Here is a 24,221-nt window from a genome sequence, read left to right as displayed (position 1 = left end):
AGGATTTCTTAAGAGATGTCTTCTCAGGGTAGTTTTCCTCTCTTCCTTCTGGCTTCCCTGCTAATTCCAAACTAAAATATGAATACAGACATTATCTTGTAATTCGAGGTGACACACAGCTCTTCTCTGACACTAACCATTGACCTTAGGCTGTTTACTTTTTTGTTTAGAGTTCACCACTATGAGCCTGTAGGCTCCTTCATTTTGACATGAAAAGAAATGTTAGGGATGACCTCAGACCAAATTAGGACTTTCTGCTTACTTTACTTGGCTTTGGATCTACTTGTAAATACTAACAAATACTCTGATCTGGGAACATGTGGCAGCTATTTATTATGAGGGTTAATCCTTGGAACCGAGTTGTGTTGGTCCGTCTGCACATGTCATGCAAAAGTATGTTTTCTCCCTTCCTGAGGGAGACCTTCACTGATCTTCCTCTCCTCTGTACAGCTGCAGCCTGTGTACTTGTTGCTCTGGTCTATTTGACTCTTTCTCTTTTATCCACCTATTTCTAACCTCACAAATAATGTTTCTTTCTGAATTATTCTTTTCCTTGGAGAACAGGGCATCCTGTTTCTTCCCACATAACTCGCATTCCAAAACTTTGACATCATCTTTGTTTTCCTTTCTTGCATCTTCTGAGGAATGTTGCACAGAGCAATAACCTTGTCTTTTCTTTCTTTTTTTCTTTTTTTTAAAAAAATCTTTTCTTTCGGAGAGCCTTGAGCACGGTACTTTTGCTGGACCCTGTAGCATTGATAATGTCACACTTCTGTGGGTATTGATCTGTTTGAAGAGCAGTACCCTTGTGGTCTGTCAAGTTCCACGTGGATGGAGAAAAGGTCTTCCCTAATAACATTACCCATTCTTAAGACAACAGAGAGATAAGGAAGGGATGAGGGTCCTGCAGTATGCTTATCTCACTAGCACTGCTGCTATGTGAACTTTAGGAACAAACTCGGAGGGTTTCATCAAAGCATCAAACCTGGCATTTTTCAGCCTTGCCTGGTTGCTTACTATTTAGGATCATACTGGAGTGCTTTAATAAAAATAGACTGACTTCCAGAGGTCTTGAGTCACCTGGCTCTCTTTCTGTCTCTGTTGGGACAAGCTGTTAAAATAAAACCCTTTCAGCTATTGTACTGGGATAGGAAAGGTAAATAGTGATGTGCCAATTGAAGTACCTCTGTCCTACAAACCACCCTGAAGTCAGCATGAATTCCTCCAGCAGTGTCGGGAAACTGAAATAATCTATTTGTAATTTTCTTCCCTGACAAAATGCAGGGAGTGACTCTCATAGGTCCCATCCTTATGGAAATTAATTTTGTTAATGGGATCATTAGAATTTAGAGTAACTGTCATCAGACTGGTTTTTGCGGCTAATGATCATTCTTGGGTAGGTTATGTCATAATGAAGGCGGAGAATCTGGTCATCTATATATACATGATCTGACCTGAGCCCTTCCTTTGGGTTTCATTGGGCAATGCACTCATAGAGTCAACACAGGCAAACAACTGCCACCCTCACCATGAAAATAGAAGGTGCCTCGATGGTCCTTGTTCTGGCATTTTTCTGCTTCTTCTCAGGTCAGTAACTTCTGATGTTCTCTGTGCTGAAATCTGGGACTGGCATGGCATGAAGCCTGGGAGCTCCCTTAAAGACAGCAAGATAAAAAAATATAGAGTACTTGTTCTGTAAAAACCATAGTGACATAACAAGAAGACCATCATTTTTAGTGTAGTACTTATGGTATTTTATATAGCATTGTTAATAATGGCCTTTTCTCTTGCATGTGAAAATGGTGAAGTTCCACCAATGGGTGAAGAGTATCTATTCTTAGTAGAGTTTAGTAACAGTTAAAAAACAAAAACCAAAACCCAAAGCAGTCTATGTGGAGGAATATAAATTTCCAGCCAGACTGAATTTTTGCACAAAAGAAGTTTAACATTGAACAAAAAAGTGTAATACACCTTTTGGTGAATACAGGAATACATTTTTGTATGGCTACAATAAAGTGATTTCAGGAGAAGTTTAGATTTGATATAATGGTCTTTCACTTTAATATCTGTTTATATTGAAAAATAGCTAATGGAGAATTTCTTGATAGCTCCCTGCGATGTCACAGATGATGCAAGAGAAAAGGATGAAACGTGTATTATACCGACTCTACATGGCTTAGCAGAAAGAAACAGATAGCAGCTACTCGTCTACTGAATTATTATCAGTTTGGTAATTAATGTGAAGTATTGCAAGTGGAATGAGCCTTGAAGAGAAATTTGAAGGTTTGGACAAGCAACAACATTATGGGCCTGCTCTGGCACCCCAATTTTAAGTGAAGATGAAGAAAGCCCAAAATGTTTGGGTACAAAATTGATATCACTAGCAAGGCAGTGGGGTAAAACAGTAAAGAAACAGTTATTGAATCATCCTTGAAATGTTGATTTTAAGCCTGAAGAAACTAACACAAAAAAGGAAGGAACAAAGATGAGAAAACATGGATATGCTTTTGCATTTGAATGACAAAAATGCAATGTTCCAGGAAAAAATCTTTTACACAGTCCTTTCTACCAATGCGCCATAATGTATTGGATTAGATTTATCTAGAGGTATTTGGATGGATTAGGAAATTGCATCAAGTGTTTTAATTAAATGCTTTTGATTTAAAAATTTTCCTTCAAAGATTCTGTATGGTTTCATTGTTTTGTTTTTTGTCGCAGATGTTGCCAGCCAAGCTTCGATTAAGGCGAGTCCAACCTTTTCTATTCCAATTCTCTTTTTGTTTTGCCATCTACACTGCTTACTGCACACTGAGCAAAGTTAGGCAGACAGACTGATCTGAAAGATTATAGTCTTTTCCAGTGGCATAAAAAAGGGAGTTATTTTTTCCTTATTTAGACACAATGCATTTATACTGAGTAGTGGTTCTAGCTGACACAGTCTGTACGTTTGGTGTACTGTGCTGAGTATGCCCCTGAACAGCCCTAGTCTAGAAATTTCATGAGAAGTTAGTGAGTTGTATTTCTAATGGTATTTACAACTTTGGCTTCTGAGCCAGTAGAAACCCTTGTTTTTGACAATTTCTGGGTTTGATAATTAAAAATAAAATTAAGCCAAGCCCATTTGATTCTCAGAAAATGATGGACTCAATGACTGAAAAGTAATCTCAGTTTGTATTTTAATCAAATTAAGTTGTTTTTCCTTAGTAACGATGCTTTTAGAAAACATGGTAGCCAAAAATACCTGAATGGTTCATTGATTCTCCATAATCTGTATTTCCAGTTACCCAAAAGAAGAGGAAATTGGTTGATACAGCATTAGGGACTATTAACAGCCTGCTTCCCAAGAGAATAGTGCTTTCCTGAAATTCATCTCTTGCACTTGATCCGCTCTCAGTTAGATTCATTGCTTTTGTATCCAGCTGACAATTTTAGGGCTATATTTTCTGCTCCTGACTAACTTCTTGCAAAGTACTCCCCTGCAGTGGGTAGCAATTTGTAGCGGTAGGCAAATTAAACCTGTATTCCTTTTCTCTCAAGTAACAGCCTTCTTGATGAGTTTTGGACTATTTCATTGCCTTTTCCACCCTGGGAGCTGTTCAGCTCTAGGCACAGTGTGGGCTCAGTGTGTCCTGCACATGTCGCAGGGTGGGGACAAGGTGAGGCGTGGCGTGTGAGCCTGACAGGAACAGACTGTCGCAACTGATAGTGCAGAGCCCACCCAAAAAAACACCTTAAATTTGAATCAATGTTTCTTAAGCTCCCAGGAACTGCATTGGAGGAAGGTCTCTGCTGACCTACCTCCTGTATGTTTTTCAGAATGAGTGCCTGAAAATTTGGTCGCTCCTGCGCAGTGGGAAGTTTTCCTGTCCCAATGACAACAAGCCCGTCAGTGGCCCCGATGGCAAAACCGACCTCAACAAATGTCTGATGTGCAAACGGCTGCTGTGAGTATCGACTGCTGGCCCCACTCCATAGTAGCCAGCGCGTCGGTTCGGACTGCCGTCCCAGCTCGCCGCGGTGTGTCCCTTCCTCCTGCCGTGACGGTCTTGCTGTGGACGCAGGACAGATGGACCAGTCCATAGGTCTTCAGAAAACCCAGGAACCCTGTCAGCTCTCTGCAGCTAGTCACACATTGCAGGGAACGTGAGGAGCAAGCCCAGGATGAAAGCACGTGTAGATTTAGTTTGTCTTTCTTCCACAGATGGTGCTTAATAGGATGGAAACACCTGGCTGTTAGGCAGAGTGAAAGGATGGCAAAATGCCCCTGGTGAAGAGATGCTAAATAGCTGGAGCATGTCTCACCAAGCTGGAGCCCCAAGTTCTGGTCCCTCCTGCCATGTTGCACAAGGAGGAGGTGGGGTTGGCAGGACTGGACTTTAATCACTAGCTATTTTGGTTTTACGTCCGAGGACTGTGCACTGCGCTGTTGCTCACGCCTTCCTTTCTTGCAGGGAAAGATACTTGAAAAACAAAGGGACTGGTGAAGCCAATAGGAACATGAACTCTTCAAGAAAGGTGAGGTGAAATGTCACTGCTGAAGCCACTTGTATCAGTGTGCCGGGAGGAGGGTGGCATCGTGGCATGCATGTGCTGCGTCTGCCCCACTTACTCAGCGTGCTTCCCTACAGCAGTGGGGCAGTGTGCGCTTGGCTGACATGAAAGGGCCACAGCCAATAAACATGCTCTGCCTCAGCAAGAGGGTCTGAAGGAGTATGAAGTTTTGTGCTGTCCACTGGCATAAAAGAAACCAGAAATCCTCCTGGCTCCTCCCAGGCAATCTAGTCCCTATCAAGGAATTAACAATGTGGCATGTATTGTCTGTGCCTAAACCACACTGTAGGCTAAGGCAGATACCTGCTTGCTTATAAAGCACACTATTAGCATCTGATAAATAATTGATAGCAATAATGGTGCCCTGACTAGAGCAGGGCGCGGGAGCAGGTTAACTCTAATTTGCCTTGTTTATGTTGTTGATGTACCTAGCTAGTTTCTTTTATTCAGAGCTATTTTTCTAGATAGCATGTCTTTTTGTGGAGGGACTTGTCCTTTTTCTGTCTTGGTCTCTTATTCTCTATAGGAGCAAATTGCTTTGCAGTAGTTATTGTCAGTTGCAGTGATTTATTTTTTCACACCTCCTGGTTAAATGGTATAGCTCACTAGCATTTGCATGCCCAAACAACTTAAAGGATTTGTAAAGCACAGCTGTTCTAAGGGAAATCTTTTTTTTAAACATCTGGCTTACCAAAGTATGGTCCCAAGAGAGGAAGTTCATGGTGCCAGGCAGATTTTTGCACTGGATGTCTGTTCAACCATGGCTTTTCTGTCTGGCTTTTGGCAAGTAATTTTCTGGGCCTGAGTTCTGCAGAATTGGAATAAGTCATAAAACTATCTCTTCCACATGGTGTGAGGGGGAAGAAAAATGCATTACAGATCACATGGCAGATAATCTTAAAAAGGGCCCCAGAAAAGTGCTGTAAAAAGGATCCCGAAAGGCTCTGCACAGAACATGTTACCTGTGCTACAGACCTGCTGACATGTCCTGAAAGCCATAGGAAGGCTGTTCAGAGGAAAGGAAGGGAAAAACTGAAAAGGCCTGAGCAGGCTTTGAGATGAAAGTCTCCTGCAGAAAAGAGGACTTTGCTTAAATTAATTTATAGAATCAGGTTATATGAAAGATAAAAATGGTAACCTTTTCACTCTAGCACATCTGGAAATGTGAGGTGTGCAAGGATTTTCTTTAATGCCTACAGCATCCTCTATTGGGCACAGCTTTTTAAAATTCTTAGTAGTGTGTGCACTCACTAGAGATGGGAAAACTAATTTCTCCCTAATTCAGAATTCACTAAGAAATTGTCACTTTTACACTTTGAACAGAACCTAGGTCCTTCAGGCAGGGTCTTGCATATGTCTTATTTATTAGAAATAAGACTATCCTGGATGCAAAGGGGAAATATGTTCTGCTATGCTTACTGACTTGTTTGCTGTATATTGTATGCTATAGTTTAAAAGACAACACATCAAGCAAAGAATTTCTGGTTTGCCACTCACTTATGCCTTATGCCTCCTTATACCCAAGGAAACAAAATTGTGTTCAACGTGTCATTCAGTGGATGGATAATGCTTTGTGGATTAGTGTGATTTATATCTCTGTCAAACTTATCCGTGTGAAATTTTGTATTTGGCCCTTCCACAGGACGACTGCCGAGAATTTCGGGATCTGTTTAAGAATGGGAAACTTACCTGCACAAGAGAAAATGACCCTGTCCGGGATTCCTCTGGGAAGCAACACAGCAATAAGTGCATCATGTGTGCAGAGAAGTTGTGAGTAGAGAAAAATACCATTTCTGTTAGATTGACAAAGCCATTGGACAATCCAGCTGCTGACACCAGATGGGGCAGAACTGCTTACCCCTCGTGTAGCTGTCAGCAGAGCAAACCTCTTGCTCCCCAGGAGCAATATTTTATTCACTTTTTCATCTTGCTTCTCTTCCAGCAAAAAGGAGAATGAGCAGAAGTCATCTAAAAACAGACAAGGAAAAGATAAGGTGAGATTAAAGTATTAGGCAGGTCGATATACAACTTTATTGGATTTTCACCCAAGATAGAGAAGGGGCAACATTATTCTACTCAGTTGCTTTGTCTGTACTGATTTCATTTTGAGATCCACTTTCCTTTCTCCGCTTGTTTCTTGTTCATGCTCCTGAAGCTCCCAAGAGAACAAATTGTATGTCTTTCATTTTCAGCAATCAAATTCATCTCCAAGCGGCAGTGCCAGTCCATAGCTCCTTCCAGGGTTAGCGAGCAAGGAGCCCTGTGCTGGTCCTGTGAGCTCCCAACGTTACCAGCTGGGAGGCAGGAATTTGGATAGGTTTTGCTGAATGCTACATCTGTCCTACTGACCCATGAGTCCAGCGACAGACAGGGACAAAATCCTGTCGGAGAAAGAAACTAAATGTGCTGCACTATCCTGAAATCTGGCACAAGGATAGAGAAGCCAGCCTTGCTGGGGATGCTGTTTAGGTTAAAAAGAGAAATTTGGGAGAAAAGCTCCACATTTGAGCTCTGGGAAGCTCAAAAGACCTTTAGATCCTGGGAGGAGAGTGCTGTGCACTGTCCCCAGGGGCCCATGGCACCTTGCTTGTGCCTTGCTTGCACCGTGCAGCCGTGTCCGCTGTGCGTTGCCAGTCCAGGCTACGCCCAGTGTGCCCCAGGACGCTGATGCTTCACTGGCAAAAGCAATTCTGTATGGAAAAAAGTCACTTTCCAACCTTTTGATTTCTCTTGTGCAGGGGACTGGTGGAGTCCCCTAAAGCCTCAGTCTTGAGGCCAGCCTCATTTTGGTGCTAATCCTAATGCCCTTGGCACAAAAAAAATGGAAGAGTGAGTGAAGTTTGCTGATGGCAAAGTTGGGCGGCAGTATTGACAGAGGAGGATCAGCAGATCATACAGGACTAATTGGATAGCACTGAGGCCTGAAGTAATAGAAACGAGATAAAATGTAATAACAGAGAGTGCAAGATCACACAGTCAGTGATTAACAAGAATCCCTGCTTGTCAATTAGAAGTGACAAAAGATAAGAAAGCCCTGCATTTATTAGTGGGTCAGTGGTGAGAGGCCCATGAAAAAGGAAAATGCAAGTCTTGGATATACTCAGATTTTTGCAATAGAAGTCAGGGAGTTAACAAAGCTCCAGAAATGCCAAGTCAAAGGGAGATGGTTTGAGAAAGGCTGTTAGGATGATCAAGGAAAGGCAAATCTGTCTTGCAGCCAGAGGCCTGGAGCGCTTAGTCAAGCCGGTCTGAGGGGAGGAGGCTGGCAGGGGCCAGGAGAGCTTTCCAGAGCTCGCCAGGGAGGGAAGACTGCTTAAACTGTGTAAGGGCAAGTAAGCACAAACAAGCCACGAGAAGCAGCAGTGGGTTTCTTGGGCCGCCACTCCAAAGTGGAGTTTGATGTGTTTCTGATGGGAGCAATGTGATGGGGCTGCCAGCCAGAGCAGGGTGAGGATCTGCCCAGGGTTTTGTCTTGTCCTGTGCATCCCTCAGACCTCACCCTCTCCTCTCGGTGATTAGTTTGGGAGTAGGAAGACATGGGCTTTTGGGCTCTGAACACCTTGCTCGGTAGCTGACAGTGTTTGTTCAGCAGCCACGCTGAGGACCCTGAGACTGCGGTATCCAGGGGTGAGATTCAGGAAGACACTGGCGAGGAAATCCTCCCCTGGCCAGAGAGGACAAGATGTTGAAGACTTTTAAGACGAACAAAAGATTAGGCCACTGACCTGCTGGGGGACTTAGTGCAACCTAGCCAAAACCCTCTAATGCAGAAAGCAGGCACAAAATAGCAAATGTTAAACCTACTTATAAAAAGTAAAGGGTGATTGAGATCCAGTTACTTGTCTTCAATATCTGCTACTGAAATCACCTATTGCAGTATCTTAAATAGTTGAAATTAGAAGTTTGAATGTTTACATCCATATTACAGAACAGGGAAAATTAACATGGTTTCTGTATGGTGATTTCGAGCAGGGAACAAATTAGTCATCTGCTCTCCAAAGAACCTTCAACTGCTTGTAGACTTTTAAGTATGTTTGCACTGTGCTTTTATGTTTTATCTGTTGTTTCTTGATCCATGCATACCAAACTGATTGATTTTTGGGGGTATTACTTGCTTTGTAAATTAAAGTATTATCTGAGCTATGATCTGGGTAAACGCTGTAACTTGTGTATTAAGGGTGTTGGGAGAAGTGGGAGGGACCCATGACATTATCGGCCACATCGCTAGCATGCTTCGGATAGCCCAGCACGGAGCATAATAATTAGTCGGACCATACTAGAAAACTCCCAACACGTGCAGTGCCGGCAGAGGGACCCACAATTTTTCTGACTCACTCCTCTGTTTAGACACTAAGTGGCTGGTGCTGCACACCCTCTTCTCTCGCTCACACCCAGGCTCTCCTGCGTGACACACTTGTGATGGTTTGATACTTTCCTGGTAGGAAACCCCAAGTTCCTAGGAATCAAATCACTAAGGCAAGGAAGACAGGTTGCCCTAAACGCTGCCCTCCCTTCTGCAGGACAACTGCAGGGAGTATCGCTCCCAGTTTGAGGCCAGTGGAAGGCTGTCCTGCACAAGGGAGAATGACCCTGTTCGGGATTCTTCGGGCAAGCGGCACCCCAACAAATGTCTCATGTGCGCTGAGAAGTTGTGAGTACAGTTTCCTCTGAGCAACAACAGCAAAGAGAGAAATCCCCTGCTGCAGAACCACGGTTTCTGCCTGTGGAGCTGCAGCTAGGTGATGCCTGGGAAAGAGTCCTGAATCCCGGTGGCCCTCCAAGAGATGCTCCTGCAGTAGGGCTCCGGTCATTGCCCCTCTTCCCGCTTCCCCTTTGGTGCAAGAGATCCAGGGCAGGTGAGAAGCAGCATGGAGTAGAGGAGAAGCAGGGTTGATAGCTAGTAACCCCTTCCTGAGGGGACTGTCTCTGCTGTGGCAGTTCCTGAGGAGTTTCCCACATGTGTACTTTGCCTTCCAGATGCGCTCTCTCTACTCCCATAGTGCATCTGCAGAAGCAGCCCTGATATGAAAGCAGCCACCTGGATCCAGGATGTAGCATACAGTGGGAATGGTGAGGAGAAGGGAGAAGGTTTAGGGGTGGGGATTAGGAGCAGAGCCACCAGGAGCATGGATCGCAGAAGGGGAGGGTGGTGCATGGTGCTGGGCTCCATGGCAACCTCGTGTCTGGACACCACTTGCGTGGCCATAGCACTCTGTTTTTCTCGTCTCCTTCCAGCAAAAAGGAAGCCCAAAGAGGCCAGTTTGGGGGAACTGCCCAGCGCAACCAAGAGCTCACTTCAGAGAGGAAAACTGAGGTGAGTCCAAGTTTGCTTGCCTTGGCAGTGGGTGCCTCACCTGAGCTCAGAAGGGGCTGGCAAGAGCGTCTGTGTGATACTGATGGCCAGGGACCATCTGTGGTCAGCCTGGTATGACACTGCTGTAGCTAATGATAAGGGAGAAGCAGGACGTATTATGAAGTCACATTGATTTGTGGGCTATGCTTGTATATGAGTGTACAAATTGGGCACTTTCAAACCTGGCAGAATAACCCTGCTTGCTTTCTCAGTGATGTGATGCTCAGTGATGTACCCAAGATAAAGGGCAGATTTGGATGCCCTGCAGTCCTGCCTGCCCTTAAATATTAATCTTCAGTGGGTATTAAAACCTGTATGGAACAAGCATTGAATGTGCTCCTCCAGGAACAGCACCCTGCTCCCTTGGATCTGAGAGCAGGAGTGGGGAAGGACAGGAACTGCTTTAGCTTTGCTTATTCTCTGGTAGTACAAGAGTTTCTTCTATGCTCAGTTAATGTGCTCCTGCCCCTTTTGCAGAAGAGCTGCAGTGGCTCTGGGTCGCAGCAGGGAGCGAGTCAACGGCGTCCCCCCTCGGCAAACAGAGGGTGAGTACGGCAGCAGCTGGCGTGGCAGCCCAGCCCCTGGCCCATTGCACCGGCCCTTGCTCCGGCTTCTGCAGCCTTCCACATGTGGCCTGTTTTCTCTAGAAATAGTCAGGAGTTAATCATAGCAGGAATAGCTCAGTAGCACAGAAGTGCCAGTATCTGGGATGGAGAATCGAACACTGCAGCATGCTGGGTGCTTAATATAGCCTTTCTCCGCTCTATCTGAGCCAGCTTTAGGGATCATGTCGCTGCCGTTTGCTGGAAAGGGCAGATGGGGCTGGGTTGTCATTCTTGGCAAAGGTGTGATTTCAGAGATGCTGGCGCCTATAGTGGTTTCTCCTGCAGACACAGGGCTGCCCAGTCCCATGCACCCCTCAAGCCTGTGCAGAGGAGCAGGACTGTGTGAGGAGCTTGGTGCAGTGATGCACATGCACGGGCTGTAGGAGGAGTGTCCCCACATGCCAGCGCTGTCTGCAGCCCTGGCTGGGCTCCGCCAAGGCTCTTCCCCATGAGAAGAGACATTAAGAGCCAGGCATGTTTCTAGTGCGACCCTCCTCCTTTTCAAAAGCGTCCTCGCTTTTTTTCTGCACAAAACAGTGGGTGATTTCTGCATTCAAGATCCCTCTCATGATGTCTTTGCCCTACGAACTCTGCCTTCTGGCCCGTCACAGCCATGTCCTGAGCCCCGCACATCCTCCCCATGCCCACATGCACAGATGCAGCGCCTGGTGCACTGCATGCCTCTGGGCCTTGCTCAGGGCCTCCTGTTTTTTAGAGCTCTCTGACCTGTGCGGGGTTGCTCTTGCTGCCTTTTTGGAGCTTGTAGGAGGGCTGAGACAGCCTTTGCTGAGAAGCTCCACCACCACTTGCTTGAGGGCAGCTGGCACAGCTCCTTTGCCCCCACAGCGATGCTAGGCAGGTGGGGTGAGCCTGAGCATGGGCAGGGGTGCAGAGCCTTTGCCATGTCCCTGATCGCTATAGAAACTTGTCCCCTGGATATGGGACAATCTCTGTAATGGTGATCTTCTGCTCATTTCCCTATGGACTCCAAGACCCTGGTTAAAGGAAGGCCTCTACCACCCAGCAAGCCAAGCTCCCTGTTTAAAAAAGGCTGCAAACAAATGGCATTGCCCCTTAAGGCAATGTCACCCTTCCCAGGGCAGCGATGCACTCTGGATGAGCACGGGGCTCCACTGGGCTTCTTGCCCATCCTATCCCGTCCCATCCCTGCTGTTGGGTGCATGGGTCCCTGGGGCAGGGGTCTGCAGATGGCCCATGGCCATGGGGGGGGTTGCGCTCTCCTCCCATGCCCGCAGAGACTTGAGATGAACTCACTCTCCCTCTCTCTCCCTGCCAGCCTGCAAGAAGACCTGGCTCAGCGAGGTGGGAGCTGCAACCCTGGACCCGAGCGCAAAGGACAGAGCCGAGACACGGACACCTACCAGCCGGTAAACCTGCCCGCGTGGCAAGCGAGCCACCGCGGGAGCCACACCGGGGAGCTTTCCCATGGGCACTCCGCTGCCATCATCCCGTGGAATGGCGCTGGAGCTGAGCTGCCCTCTTGGCTCCCTCCCCAGCAGATATTCCCATGGCAGCTTGGACCTTAAAACCGTTTTCTGGGCTCTGTGCCCTTGGAAGGGTCTAAATGAGAGATGGCGCCCACAGCCTGTCACTGTCCCCAGCGTCCCCCACACTGGCACCAAGGCGAAGAGGGGCTGGATGCGCTGATTTGGGAGCCCCCTTGGCTACTTTCACTGCTGGAGTTGGCTCCTTGTGCATTGGCTATGGGGGTGCTGGCCTTGAGCTGAACGCCTGCCTCAAATATCCAGATATCTGCCACTGATGTCAAGGAGGTGCAGAATCAAGGGCCATGGTCCAGAGCAGGGCGGTGCGGTGACCAAGGGCCTCAGGAAAGGCCGGGGCAGGATGCTAAGGGGGAAACACTGAGCAAGAGATGATTGCTGTATATGGAGCAACGGGGGGGAATCGGGGTGTCTGCTCTTCTTATCTCTGCAAAAAGAAAACGCAAAAGTTTCAATGAGGTCAAACAGTAGAAAATGCAAAACTGATAAGAGAAAATAATTTACCATAAAATTTGCGACTAAGCAGTGGAACTTGCTGCCACAGAGTGTTGCCAAAAGCTAGGATGAGTAAAAAAAAAAAAAAAAAAGCCATTTATAGTTCCTCCAGCTTTTTCATTCAGTAATTTAAAAAACATTTTAGAAGGGAAAGGAAACCTTTCCACAGGGCTTGGGGGGAGCTTTACTGCAAATCACATTAACCCTCTGAGAAGCTTCTGTCATTGACCACTCTTGAAATGGGATATTGGAGTAAAAAAACCCCAGGAGGTAGTTGAAGTATGGCAATTTTAATGCATTCCAGAGGAAGCATTAGGCTGTAATAACGACAGGCTGCTTGAGTGCTTAGTGGTATTTCCTGGCAGTATCAGGGGAGTGGATGCCGATTAGCCTGGCTAACGTGGGGTGATTCAGCACGCGAGCCCGATCCTCTCCGCTCTTGGGCTGCCGGTGGGTTTCAGCGCGGGAAGCCCCACGGCGGGCACTGGAGGAGTGTCCTGCTGCCGGGGAGGTCTCTGTTGTCTCCGCTGGGCTCCAACACAGACACAGGCAGTGTCATCTGGTGCATGGGAAGGAGTCTGGCAGGGAATTACGAAGGTCAGCACTGTTTGCTTAATGTCATCGTCAATTACGCAAATGAGGGAGGAAACGGCACATTAATGAAATTAGCAGGTGACATTGAAGCAGCAGGGGCTATTGCAGCAGCCCGGTGTCACTGTGCTCGCCCCCCCACCGCTGGGCATGAGCCTGTCATTGTCTGCGTGGCAGCACTGTCCTGACCCCGACGAGCAGCAATAAAACGCTGCTCTGTGTTAAGCAGGGGATCCGCGGCTGGGACAGGAGATGAAACATCCTCACCCTCAGTCTCCTGCGGTTGCACCACTTGTAGTTGTCGCAACATGTTTTATGGCCCATAGAGAAGGGAACAGGAAACCATCAGTCACTCTTTCATCTTGACCTTTTTTTGAATGCCGGCGGCTGAGGAGGGCAGCAAGGCTGAGAAAGGCGTGCGTGTGTGCGTGGGGGGGTATGGGAGGGAACAGGCTGCTCTGTCTCCAACCTCTGCTGTTTGACATTCACGTCGACAGGTCTGTGGGGTGAAGACCTAAGTGTGGGAGGCCCTCTGGGACCCCTGGAGAGGCAAGGCGAAGGCCACTTTCTGCTGTGATTTTTTTTTCCCCCCTCGTTGTGCCATGTGCATAAATGCTCCTGTTCTTACTCTTGAGAGGAAATAAGAGGGCACATTTAATTAGTAATAGCCCTTAATATATTGTTTGCATCTCTTAATTCGGTGAGCGTCAGAAGTTGTGCTGTGTCTTGCATCGCCCCCAGGCGGCTGGAGTTGGCTGTAGAGGTTTTCCTTTAATTTTTGCCAATGGGTGCCTGCTATCTTGCAGATAAAACAGACATCAGGGCCTGATAAAGAAGGACTAGTGGCAGATAGCAGAAGCTTTTGTCTTCTCATGGACTCAGAGAGAGGGAGAAATAAACCTCCTCTGACCAAAGGTGTTGAGGCAGATTGGGCCACTGGGTCTAGGTCTGTGCCTGGCGCTGCCCTGCAGTACCTCAGCCAGGAGGGCTCTCGATGCTCGGCCCGGCAAGGGTCTTTATCTCCCTTTACAATCCCGGCTGTGCTGCAGGCACAATGGACATGCTGCAGGGCAGAGGGATCTCACGGCAACATTTGGATTTTAAGTGCTGCTAAGCTGCGTTTAAAAAAAAAAAAAGGGTCTCACAAGAGAACCGGCACCAAATGTGATTTCTTTTTCTCTTCAGCTGGACTGTGATCGAATTCTGCATGGGGTAAAGGGTGGAAGGATTTTCTGCAGCAAATCCTCACAACCCGTCTGTGGCACTGATGGAAAAACATACAAAAATGAATGTGACTTGTGTTCAGCTGCCATGTGAGTAGGCGGAGAGATTTCAGTAATATAGGGCCATCCACCATTCCCGAGTGTCTTTTGCAGCATAGTGTTTGTTTTGATATATCATGACTCACTATCAAGTGTGTCCTTGGTGCCTTGCTGTTAAGCAAACATAGATCAAAATGCCTGAGATTAATCTGATGACAGCTATTTAAGACACGCAAGTTTCTAGAGTACCCTACCCTCCTTCTGCCCTTTCATGAGATTATTTTGGGAGTAATAAATGCCATCCTATTGGAAGCAGCATCAAAGTATTAAGGAGTCCACAGAGGATGGTCCTGCCAATCGTAGAGAACTGCGGCATTGCAAGTGAGTAACAGGCAACGTCTTGTACTCCCTTTGCAGGAGAGCTTCAGACTACATCACAGTAAACTACCAGGGTGAATGCCGAAAGCCTGCCCCAAAAGTGGTAAGGAGGATGCCATTCCCAGGCTGGGAATGCTTGTGTTTTCCCTTTCCATTGAGAAAACGCCCTGTTGGCACTGCATGGGCTTGTGGGGGCTGACCGGCAGCCCTTCATGGACTTGAAGTGGAAAAGTTGTCCCTTTGCAAAACAGCATGGAAATGGAGAGGGGGAGAGTAAGCAATGAGAAGACGTGTCTGCCAACTACTACTGGCCGCACTCCTTCGGCAGTAGCTAGGAGTCAACTCTTGATCCCACAGGCAGGTTAACTAGCAGGTTAACCAAGCCAACAGGGTAATTAACACCACATTCATGCCGTGCTGGGGAGTCCCGCGGCCAGCAGGGCTCAGCTGCGCTGCTGAGGTCCCCTCTGTCAGGGCAAGTCCGCTTTGCCCAGAGCCTGGCATGGGGCACGAGGCCGAGGTAAAGCCTGCAGTCGTCTGCCTCCCAGCCTGGCCGTGGGCTGGGGAGGCAGGGAGTGCCGCCAAGGAGGAGGGATATTGGAGCCCTTGAGCTCCTCCTTTTTGTTTCCATGGTGGGGGATTGCTGGGAGCTGGAGCAAGCGGCTGCCCAAAGTGCTTCCAGGCCGTGGTATCCCTTTTCCCACTCCAAGCACATGCTGAGTTGCTGTCTGCTGCCCCACATCTGTGTCAGGAGCGTGAGAGGCTCAGAAGTGGGGTGTTTGCGGTCTGGATGGGAGGCAAGGTGGGCTTAAATACAGGTTCAGACTTAGATTTAATATATAATTTAGGTATAGCCTCTGTATTTTACCTAGGCTGTCCAGTAGAAGAGTAACATATCTGGGATTTTAGAGAGTAAGTGAGGCCAGGAAGACCAGAACAGCACAAACTGTGAAGACCTCATTTCCTGAATAATATCCAGGGAGAAGGCTGGGAAATGATAATTATCCACTAAGTTGCACATCATGCATCCTTTTGGGAAAGGTCTCGAGCCTTGACGTCTTGTATGATCCCGCGTAGCGGATTTGTTAAGTGTTTCTCAGTTGCCCTTTGTGTCTCCACCGGTGGCAGCTCTGCAGTGTCCTGTGCTTTGTTGTGTAGTCAGGCTCTCCCAATTTGCATCTCTTGGATGTGTTTGATGGGGTGGACAGATGCCACGTAGTGCCCAGGGAGGATGTGAGCTCAGTATTGGCATGAACTGGAACTCTTGAGAAACTGAGTATTCATCCCCAGGGAAATGCTGAGATTTGTTCCCACTCTTGAAGAGAATCATAATGTTGAAACAGCCAGAACAAGAAGTTTGGTGAAGTTTTGGATGGGAGCTTTGGTTTCTGAATATGAATTTGGTTTCCGAATGTGTTCCGAGTTATTGGCCTGCAGTGTTTTTGGAGGCCAAAAGTATTGTCCAGCCTCCTTGGCATAAAGAGCTTTACTGCAAAATAGACATCATGTCATTGCTGTTTTTCCCTCCTCTGTTTAGTGCTAGGATGCCAGCAGGTTGCTAAAACATTTAAAAATTGCACATTTCAGTTCCTCTTCCTCCTCTGTAAAGCATCAAAGTACTCTTAACTCTCTGTTTAAAGGTGAAGAAACCATAGTGCAGAGAAAAATGATTTTGCCCGTGATCACGCTGGAGGTCTCATGTCTTCTTGTCTCAGCCTTTAGCGTTTCTGTAAGTTAAGATGAAGCTGCTATGGGCTCATGTACACTGGGAGCACAGGGAGAGGAGGCATTGTTGCTAACCTTCCTGTGACACTGCTTAGGTTGTCCGAGACAGCTGAGAGCAGGTATACCAGGTGCAGCTGAAAAATAGAGAGGATTCCCTCAAAACTGTGGCCAGGCTGGGATTGCTTTCTGGTTTGTTTCTTTACCAAGCTGTTACAGCTCTCAAACCTATGCATCTAGAGGAATATGCCGTTTACTGAACATCAAACAAGCTTCACAATTCATAGCCAAGTTAAAAGTATTCCAAGGAGAGTGGGAATCAATTCAAAGGAAAAGCAATAAGCTCTTGCCACACACGCAAAAAAGAAAAAAAGAAAAGCACACAATGACTTATTCTTTCTTCCTCTATGTATATTATATCACCTGAAGAATCAGATCAGACATTTATGGAAGTCCATTTCCTTGGCAAAGGAAATATGGAGTCCATCAAAGGCTTCTGTTATTTCTGAACTGGAAACCTATAAATGAGAAAAATTCCACTCATGTACTGAGCAATGTTATTTCCAGGCACTGAAATTGATGGTAACTTGCAGTGTAATGAATCATTCCTTCCTTCCTTCTACTGAAGAGCTGGACGCTAGTTATTTGCTATTAAAACGTGGAGGAGACCAGCTCCAGCAGTGCCTTTGGCATCTGAAATGATTTTAGACAGCAGTGATGTGCAGAACAAAAATGCACAGGCCCAAAGAATCTTCAAGCTTGAGGAAGATCGTATTTTTTGGATCATATTTTGAAATTAGCCTTGGAGGTGCTGGTTCGCATGATGAAATATATGTCCAGCATGCCTCATCTCTTCTGCTGTGTAGGTCAGTGCCTGCATCCACTCCTGGCAGCAAAGTTCCCACTGAATTTACAGGCATTTCTGGCAGCTCTCCTGGTTGGTGGCCAGGTTCTCATGAGGAAGGTATTCCCATAGGGAGGAATGGGAGAAGGAAGGATTGTGAGGGATTTGACATTAAAGGGTGTATCTGGACAGTGTGCATTGCTGTAGTGGAAACCTTCTCACAGAGAGCCTTGCCCTGTGCCTCAGGCTGGCCATCCTCCGAGCTCACTGCCTCCCCAGTGAGGACTGTGCCAAAACCAAATTCCTTTGATCCTTCCTGACGCATGCTCTATCCTGCTCTGCTGCACTCCGAGTGAATGCAGCTCTGAGTCTGTATATTTTGTTGTTTTTGTTTTGATTTTTTTTTTTGACAGCCTTGCTTGCCACTAGGTCCTCCAATGCTATAAATGTCATAGGGATTGGGATGAATTAATTGTGGGTCTTTCCAGTACCTTTCACTTTTAATGCTTTATCTCCTACGGTTCCTTTTCTTGTTTGAAGGCTTTTTCAGAAATCCCCCATGTGATATTCATCATTCTGTCCATTTTAGTCAACAGGTCAGGCAAAAAAAAAAAAGTGGGAGTGTATATCCAATTTCTTCTTCTTTTTAATCTGTTTCTTAAAGAACACTCAACTCCCAGGTTTTCAATGGGCATGTCCCAGTTTTCTCACAAAGCCGATTGTTTTGTCAGTTTGTCACTGTCTAAGAAGGCAGAAGAAGGAAAATAAAAATAGCAGCACCTTTCCCAGATAGGTATTAGGCGTGAAAAGCACCTAGGTACAGGCTGAAATTAGTGCTGTTTTCCTGGGCTGGCAGCTTCCCAGTCCACCTGCCCTGGTGCCACACTCTGCAGCCTCTGTTTTGTGCAGAGGCTGAGCAGGCACTGGTGGGACAGATGGATTGTCACATAAACACAGATGCTCTGCCAGCGTAACACAGCAGTGGTCACGTTTGGGGATGGACTTATTTTTTGCTCTTTCTTTCCAGCAGTAATGGAGTTCAGACTGCCAGCAAATATCAGGGATCAGCTGTGACCAAAGGTAAAGAGAGAAGCACTGTGATTTATTCCCTTTTGGCCAGTATGTCCCTTGGAGACAGCATTTCACAACAGTTTGTTTGTCAAACCTCGCCCAGGCAGGCTGCAGGGCTGGGACAAAGGGATCTGCCACGTGCTGTTACCTCTGGTGGCAGCCCAGGGCCGGGGTGCCACGGCGCCGGTGCTTCGCAGAGCACTGGGACATAGCAGGGAACTGTAGGACTTCAGGACTATAGGGGTAAGCTCTTCATCTTCCTCCCTCTTTCCCTCTCTCTAGGGCAAGTAACAGAAGAATTGATGTTAAGCATCAAGGGGAATGGACAAGTCCTCGGTGTTGTCAAAGCTGCCATTCATGCCCCCCCTGAGCAGAGGACAGCCTCAGCCTTGCTCAGGTGGCGGGAAGAGGGCTCAGGGGACCCAGCCACTGTTTCCTCAGGTCTAGTTCATGCGTGCCTGTCTGGACTCAGCTCTGCTCAGGCTCTTTGCCACGTCACTATGTCTTAGTGTGCTTCTACAATAAAGATAACTCAGCAGAACCCTGTCACTGTTCTTCACTAAACCTCCCTGGGGGACCCGCCAGTCCCCGCTCCGTCTTTACACCAAGCATCCATTAGACAGTAAATGCAGAGGCCACTTGGGCACATCAGCTGCTGTAAATATGCAGTGAAGATGTCAGGCCTGAAGAGGAAGGGCGTTTTATGATAAGGGACTGGGGTTGGGTTTTCTCTCTGACTCATTGTGAGGTCTTGAGTAAATCACTTCACCTCCCTTCAGCCCTTTTGTCTTTGCCTGTAAAATGAACATTAAAAGATACTTACCTACCTCAGGGGGTTGTTTTGAGATTTAATTGATGTATGTTGGGAAGCCCACAGATGAAAATCTGTTTTAAAGCACCAAACATATTCTGCAATATTTTGCATATACTGCAAACTGTTGCAGTAAGTGTCCTCTTCCAGCCAGCTCATCTGAGCACCAGGAAATCCAGACTGCTTTGCTCTGAGGGGTGGTGGGAAAAAAATATTTCCGTGCGGTCATGTGGGATGGTGCCACAAGCCACAATGCATCAAAGCTGGAGTAGTGCCTCAGCTGGAAAGGTCTCTGCAGGACCTCAAGGAGTGAATTTGATCTGTTGCACAGAGGGCCAGCAGCATTTCTAGCCCTGTGAGGGCACAGACACTGAAGGCACCTCTGAGGCAGTGCTGGCCACCTCCACCCTTGTGAATGTCCCTGCCCTTGCCTGGCCCTGCTGGTGTTGGCAGGCTGGACTGGATACATGGAACCAGCAGAGCCCTGGGAGTAGAAAGCCCAGCAGCTGCCCTCAGTGGCCTGTAGACCAGCATCGCGTGCTTTTGGATCACCTTTCTGTATTGGCCTGACATGCCTGCCCAAAGCAGAGCCTGTGCAGCCCTTCGACCACCCCCCGGCTGTGGGCACAGCTGGAGCCCATCTCCTGGGCAGTCTCCTGAAGGGAAGAGAATTGCAAAGTGCAAATGCAGCTTTGCTTTTAACCCCTCCTATAAGCAATCCTGCCAGTGCTTCCCAACTAGCTGTGGTGGGCTACCTCGGCAGAGCCTTGGGGAACGATGACTTTCCACAGGGTCTGGAAGGTGATGGCAGAGCTGGCAAGGGAGGAAGAGGAGTTTGAAAATCCAGCTGAGAGGCCCTGGAGAGATGCAGCCAGCACCTGAGAGGGGTGAGCTCTTCTCTGAACAGCGGTGGGATGGCAGGGGAAAGCCCGAGGATCCTGGTGCTGGGGAAGGATGGGTGAACAAGAGAGATGCTCTAGAGATTCAGGAGGGGAGTGACTGTCAAATGGTTTAAGCTATTTGTTGTTTTGAGATGTAACTGATTTACAGGTAGATTTAATTGACTTGTATTTGGAAGCTATTTTAAGATGAAGTCAGGTCATTTAGCTAAATGCTCCCCTAGGTAGTTGGGGCCTATCAGTGCAGCACACCTGAAAATAGTGGGGAACCTGCAAAGGAGGACTATACGATGCCAGGTAACAAGTCTGTTGGTAATGTGCACATACTTCCCGTACTTTCTTTCATAGCTGTTACTCAGAGCAAATACATTCCTTATTTGTATAAACTTCATAGCAGGACATTTCCAGAAAACCTTCAGTGAACACACGCTGTATTTGAGTCCATTTTAGCTGTGACCTGGTCTGTAAACATTCTCTGCTGCAGATAAGGATCGAGTGATATCACTTCAGATTTTGGCAGGATTTCACCTAATGGTGTTTCACTTGGTTCTCTCCAGAGTTTTATAGCTTTTCAGTTAAGCTTTCAAGACCCATTTTCTTCTAGTGCAGCTATTGAGAACAGAATGTAAACTCTCACAAACTATTTCTATGTGCATCATATTTATCAGTTTGTGACTCTTTATTGTCAGCAGACTCTGACACAAATAGTAGTTAATATTTTGCATGCTGATTTTTAATGTGAGCAAACATTATGGGTTAGAAATTGTCGTTGCCTATTTCTACATGAACCAAAAACCCTATCACCATATACAGTCATGGATGGTGAAAGTCACTGGTTTTGTCCTATTTAGCTTTTGCTGGGAATGCAAAATACCTGTCTGCCTTTGAGTTGACATAGCAGGTAAATTCCTGACTGTTATTTACACAGCCTGAGAGGGATGAGTATCAGACAGTGAAAATGTTCACTGATGACATCTGCTCATTGATTTCAGCTAAAATCATGTACAGTGACATGTACTCAATTTTTATAAAAGCAGTGCATAATTTGAGGCTTAAAATAAATTCTTGGAAATGAAAATCAGTGCACTTGAGAAAGCTATTATAATTTGTGGCAAATTTCAAGTATTTAACTTTTGAAATAATCACCAGTAAAACCTGCATTAACTGTGCTACTAAAGCGATGAGCTGATGAGGAAGGTGCCCTTAGTAGGCTCTTCTATCAGTATTTGGGCACCTTCTGAATTTCTCCCTGCTGCCAAAAGAAATAATCAGCCATTGATAAGGGATTATTAATCAGATTAGAATACTCTGTCTGCCAAGATGACACATGACAGTGATTGAGCAGAACTGCCTGTGGTGTAGCCAGCCAACCCCCTAGAGGCAGCAGCACTAACTCCTGTGTGCTTTCTGCAGTCTCTACAGTCATTTCTGTCTTTCCTTCAACCTCCTTTTCAGATAGCTTCAAGGGCCTCCCAAAGCTGTCTATACCGAGCGGGTGGTACGCAGCAGAGCTCTGGCAGGTACCCACACAAGGGAGGCCACATGCTGTTTCCATAAGGTTCCTGGGGATCAGGAGGCAAAGGCTCAAGAAGTGTTGGGAGTTCATTACCATTTCCTTTATGTTTTCACTTGGTTATCCTATGTGTTACTCTCAAACACTGTAATGAGGTCAAAACAGTCCCCTACAAACCTGCAAAGGTACCAGCACACTGGGAAGTCTTAAGTTTGCTGTAAATGACACCTTATAAAGGGTGTGTCTTTTGCCAAGATTCAGAGACCCCCTCATGTGATTTGTAGTATTTTCTGAGGCTTTGGAGAATTGGCAGCTTCAAGCCCCAGACCTCTAACTAGCCTACTGCTTCTCTCAGCCTTTCATGAAGTCGTCCCAAACACAGTCAGGTCTTGAGCTAAACTGTTCTCTGCTGGGGCTTTGTGCCTCTTGCATTTTTTTTTCATAAAAGGTGTTGGATACTTATGCAATTCCTAGGGGCATGCCAGTGCTGCTCTTTGTGTGTTCTGAGGACTGTTGACTCTGGCAGATGCCTTAGCCAACCTCATACTCTCCGCGGTGTTTCCCAATCCTCTGCAGCCTGTCCTTTTGCAGCCTCCCAGTTGTGCACATTATCCTCCTGTTTCTCTTACAGCCTGCTGTGGCGGGAGAGCCTCACTCATGGCGTGCTTCAGAGGTGTCCCCTTTGCAGTCAGCTCCTGCAGACAATGCCAGAAATCCTGCAGCTGGGGGCGTCTGCGCCTTCAAGAACTAAGTGAGTCACGATGTGGAAAGCCTGATGCTATGTGACACTGCCTTTTTACAAGCACCACACCATTTGCGCCATGACTTCCCCCCTTCCCCCCGCTTCCAGCTGTCTTTATAGCCCTGCGGTACTCTCAGTCCTTCCAAACAGCTGCTGCAAGTTGGTACCTGAGGGTTTCAGCCTTGTTTCCCTCAGTTAGCATAAATTCTGCTGCTTATCCCATCTGTTTTATCCTGGGGACTGGTGAATGGGCCTATCTCTTTCCTCTTTTCAGGGCTCTTTCTTGATAACCATCTGCTGGTTTGTCCTTTCCTGCAAGGGCCTCTCCACTACAAGGAGCCCTTGTTTAGGCTATTTCCTTGGGATTTTCCCTGCTCTACCACATGCTACAGGAGGTCTCCTGCTACCTAGCCCTCCCATTAAAACAATCAATGAATGAGATGTGGAGCTGAAAGAAGTCTTCAGAGCTTTCCCCTGCAGGAAGGCACAAGCAGCTCCACTCATATAGTTAACTGCAAATAACCACACGTGAATGCAACTAGTTGCAAACTGCAAATCCAGATGAAAATTCTCAATTCTCCTTAATGCTGAAGGTCCCAGAAAAAAACACTTTTATGTCTTAGAGAATGGAGGCACTCTGTGCTTGTCACAAATTTCTTCTAATTTGCAGTTGTAGGAAAAGAAAGAAATGGAGAAAAGAAGTGGGACTCTTCCATTTCCCTCTCTGTCTCACACACACACACAAAGGATGGAGTGTGTTGGAGTAGGCCAGAGGGAGCTGGATGTTCAGGTACCAACTGCATTGCACTCTCCTTTTGGTTTCAGGCTCAAGCTCTCATGCTCACAACACTTCACCCATGCACAGTCAGTCCATGTTCAGTACTCTAAAGTGCTCTTTATGTGCCATCCTGGGGCCCTACTAGTGTGCCTCATCCTGCGGCTAGCTCTGAACGCTGCCAGGTCCATGCTGAGCACCTGGCACCAGGTCTGAGCACAAGCTAGCGATAACTGCACACCTGGTTTGCAGATAGGAAGTGTAGACAATTTCTGCTTATATTTATGAAGAAGAGGTGACTGGGCTTTATTGCTATCTTGCCTCAAAGGGGCCACTCTCTTTCGTGGTCAGTGTCAATGAAGATCTGTATATGCTTCATTGTATATGCATCTAGCTCGGCTTTCATCTTCTGCCCTTATCTGGAGGTTCTGAAAGGCTCTGTCCTGACGGACAAACGGGCTGATAGAAAAAGCGCTGCTGAGCCTGTCGGCGAAGCAGCCGGCTCCCTTCAGGACTTGTATCGTGGGGCTTCGTTGTGCAGAAGGCAAAGCCCAGCACTGCAGGGGCTGGCCGAGGCTAGGGACAAGGGGCATGTGCTACACCTGAAGTGATGATTTCTAGATCTTGATTCCTGCTCTAGATGCCTGGCAGATGTTTGCTGTTCTTTCCCTTTGAACAGTCTCCTATTGCAAACATTTCTCAAATTTGAATAACTTAGCTGGAAAGAGCATTGCTGTGATCTTGACAGAACATGCTGACTCAATCTATTTCAACTGTAGATTTGGTTTGCAAATAATGTCTCCTTGCTGATAAGGTTTAGGTGTCATCGTTGTGGACGTTCACAGAAATTCATTTGACCATGACAGCTTTTATAGAATCTAGCAACAAAATTGTCAAGATACATTTTCTTCTGCCAGGATGCACTAATTGATGATGGTCTTGGCTGGAATAAAGCACTGAGAGACAGATATTGTAATTCGGATAAACAGGGGTCACTATAGTTGAGACCTGCATTGGTCTAAAGGTCTAGAGTCTTTGACACTTGGTGGAGCTGAGATAAGGGACAGGGCAGGAGAAATCAGAGCT

The 24,221-nt window shown here is 46.8% G+C and overlaps 1 protein-coding gene across 9 annotated transcripts; it reads left to right on the top strand.

The window, feature by feature from the left end:
- Positions 1-1,483: 1,483 nt before the first annotated feature.
- LOC112996949 (serine protease inhibitor Kazal-type 5-like) lies at positions 1,484-22,384 on the top strand. Of its 9 annotated transcripts, none has more exons than XM_064520940.1 (14): positions 1,484-1,587; positions 2,719-2,744; positions 3,817-3,944; positions 4,452-4,515; positions 6,194-6,321; positions 6,494-6,545; positions 9,072-9,202; positions 9,787-9,865; positions 10,382-10,449; positions 11,807-11,897; positions 14,304-14,431; positions 14,798-14,861; positions 18,352-18,404; positions 18,678-18,765. In XM_064520940.1, exons 1-13 carry the CDS (start codon positions 1,530-1,532, stop codon positions 18,355-18,357), a joined length of 1,023 nt encoding a protein of 340 aa, XP_064377010.1. In that variant the 5' UTR covers positions 1,484-1,529; the 3' UTR covers positions 18,358-18,404; positions 18,678-18,765. The 9 variants fall into 9 exon arrangements, 8 of the variants coding, with proteins under 8 accessions (XP_064377010.1, XP_064377011.1, XP_064377009.1 ...); XM_064520941.1 differs by having other exon boundaries at positions 18,355-18,404; positions 18,678-18,694; XR_010391741.1 differs by lacking the exon at positions 14,304-14,431.
- Positions 22,385-24,221: the final 1,837 nt, after the last annotated feature.

The sequence above is a fragment of the Dromaius novaehollandiae genome, chromosome 15 (assembly GCF_036370855.1).
Source record: "Dromaius novaehollandiae isolate bDroNov1 chromosome 15, bDroNov1.hap1, whole genome shotgun sequence".
Taxonomy (NCBI): domain Eukaryota; kingdom Metazoa; phylum Chordata; class Aves; order Casuariiformes; family Dromaiidae; genus Dromaius; species Dromaius novaehollandiae.
The sequence above is the reverse complement of the archived record's forward strand: the minus strand, read 5'-3'. Positions and strand labels throughout refer to the sequence as shown.

Bases quoted from the DNA above. Each gene is read 5' to 3' on its own strand.
- LOC112996949 (XM_064520938.1), top strand. From the start codon at position 1,530: ATGAAAATAGAAGGTGCCTCGATGGTCCTTGTTCTGGCATTTTTCTGC. The intron at 2,745-3,816 runs GCGAGTCCAACC...TATGTTTTTCAG, and splicing joins CCAGCCAAGCTTCGATTAAG to AATGAGTGCCTGAAAATTTG. The intron at 10,450-11,806 runs GTGAGTACGGCA...TCTCCCTGCCAG, and splicing joins CCCCCCTCGGCAAACAGAGG to CCTGCAAGAAGACCTGGCTC.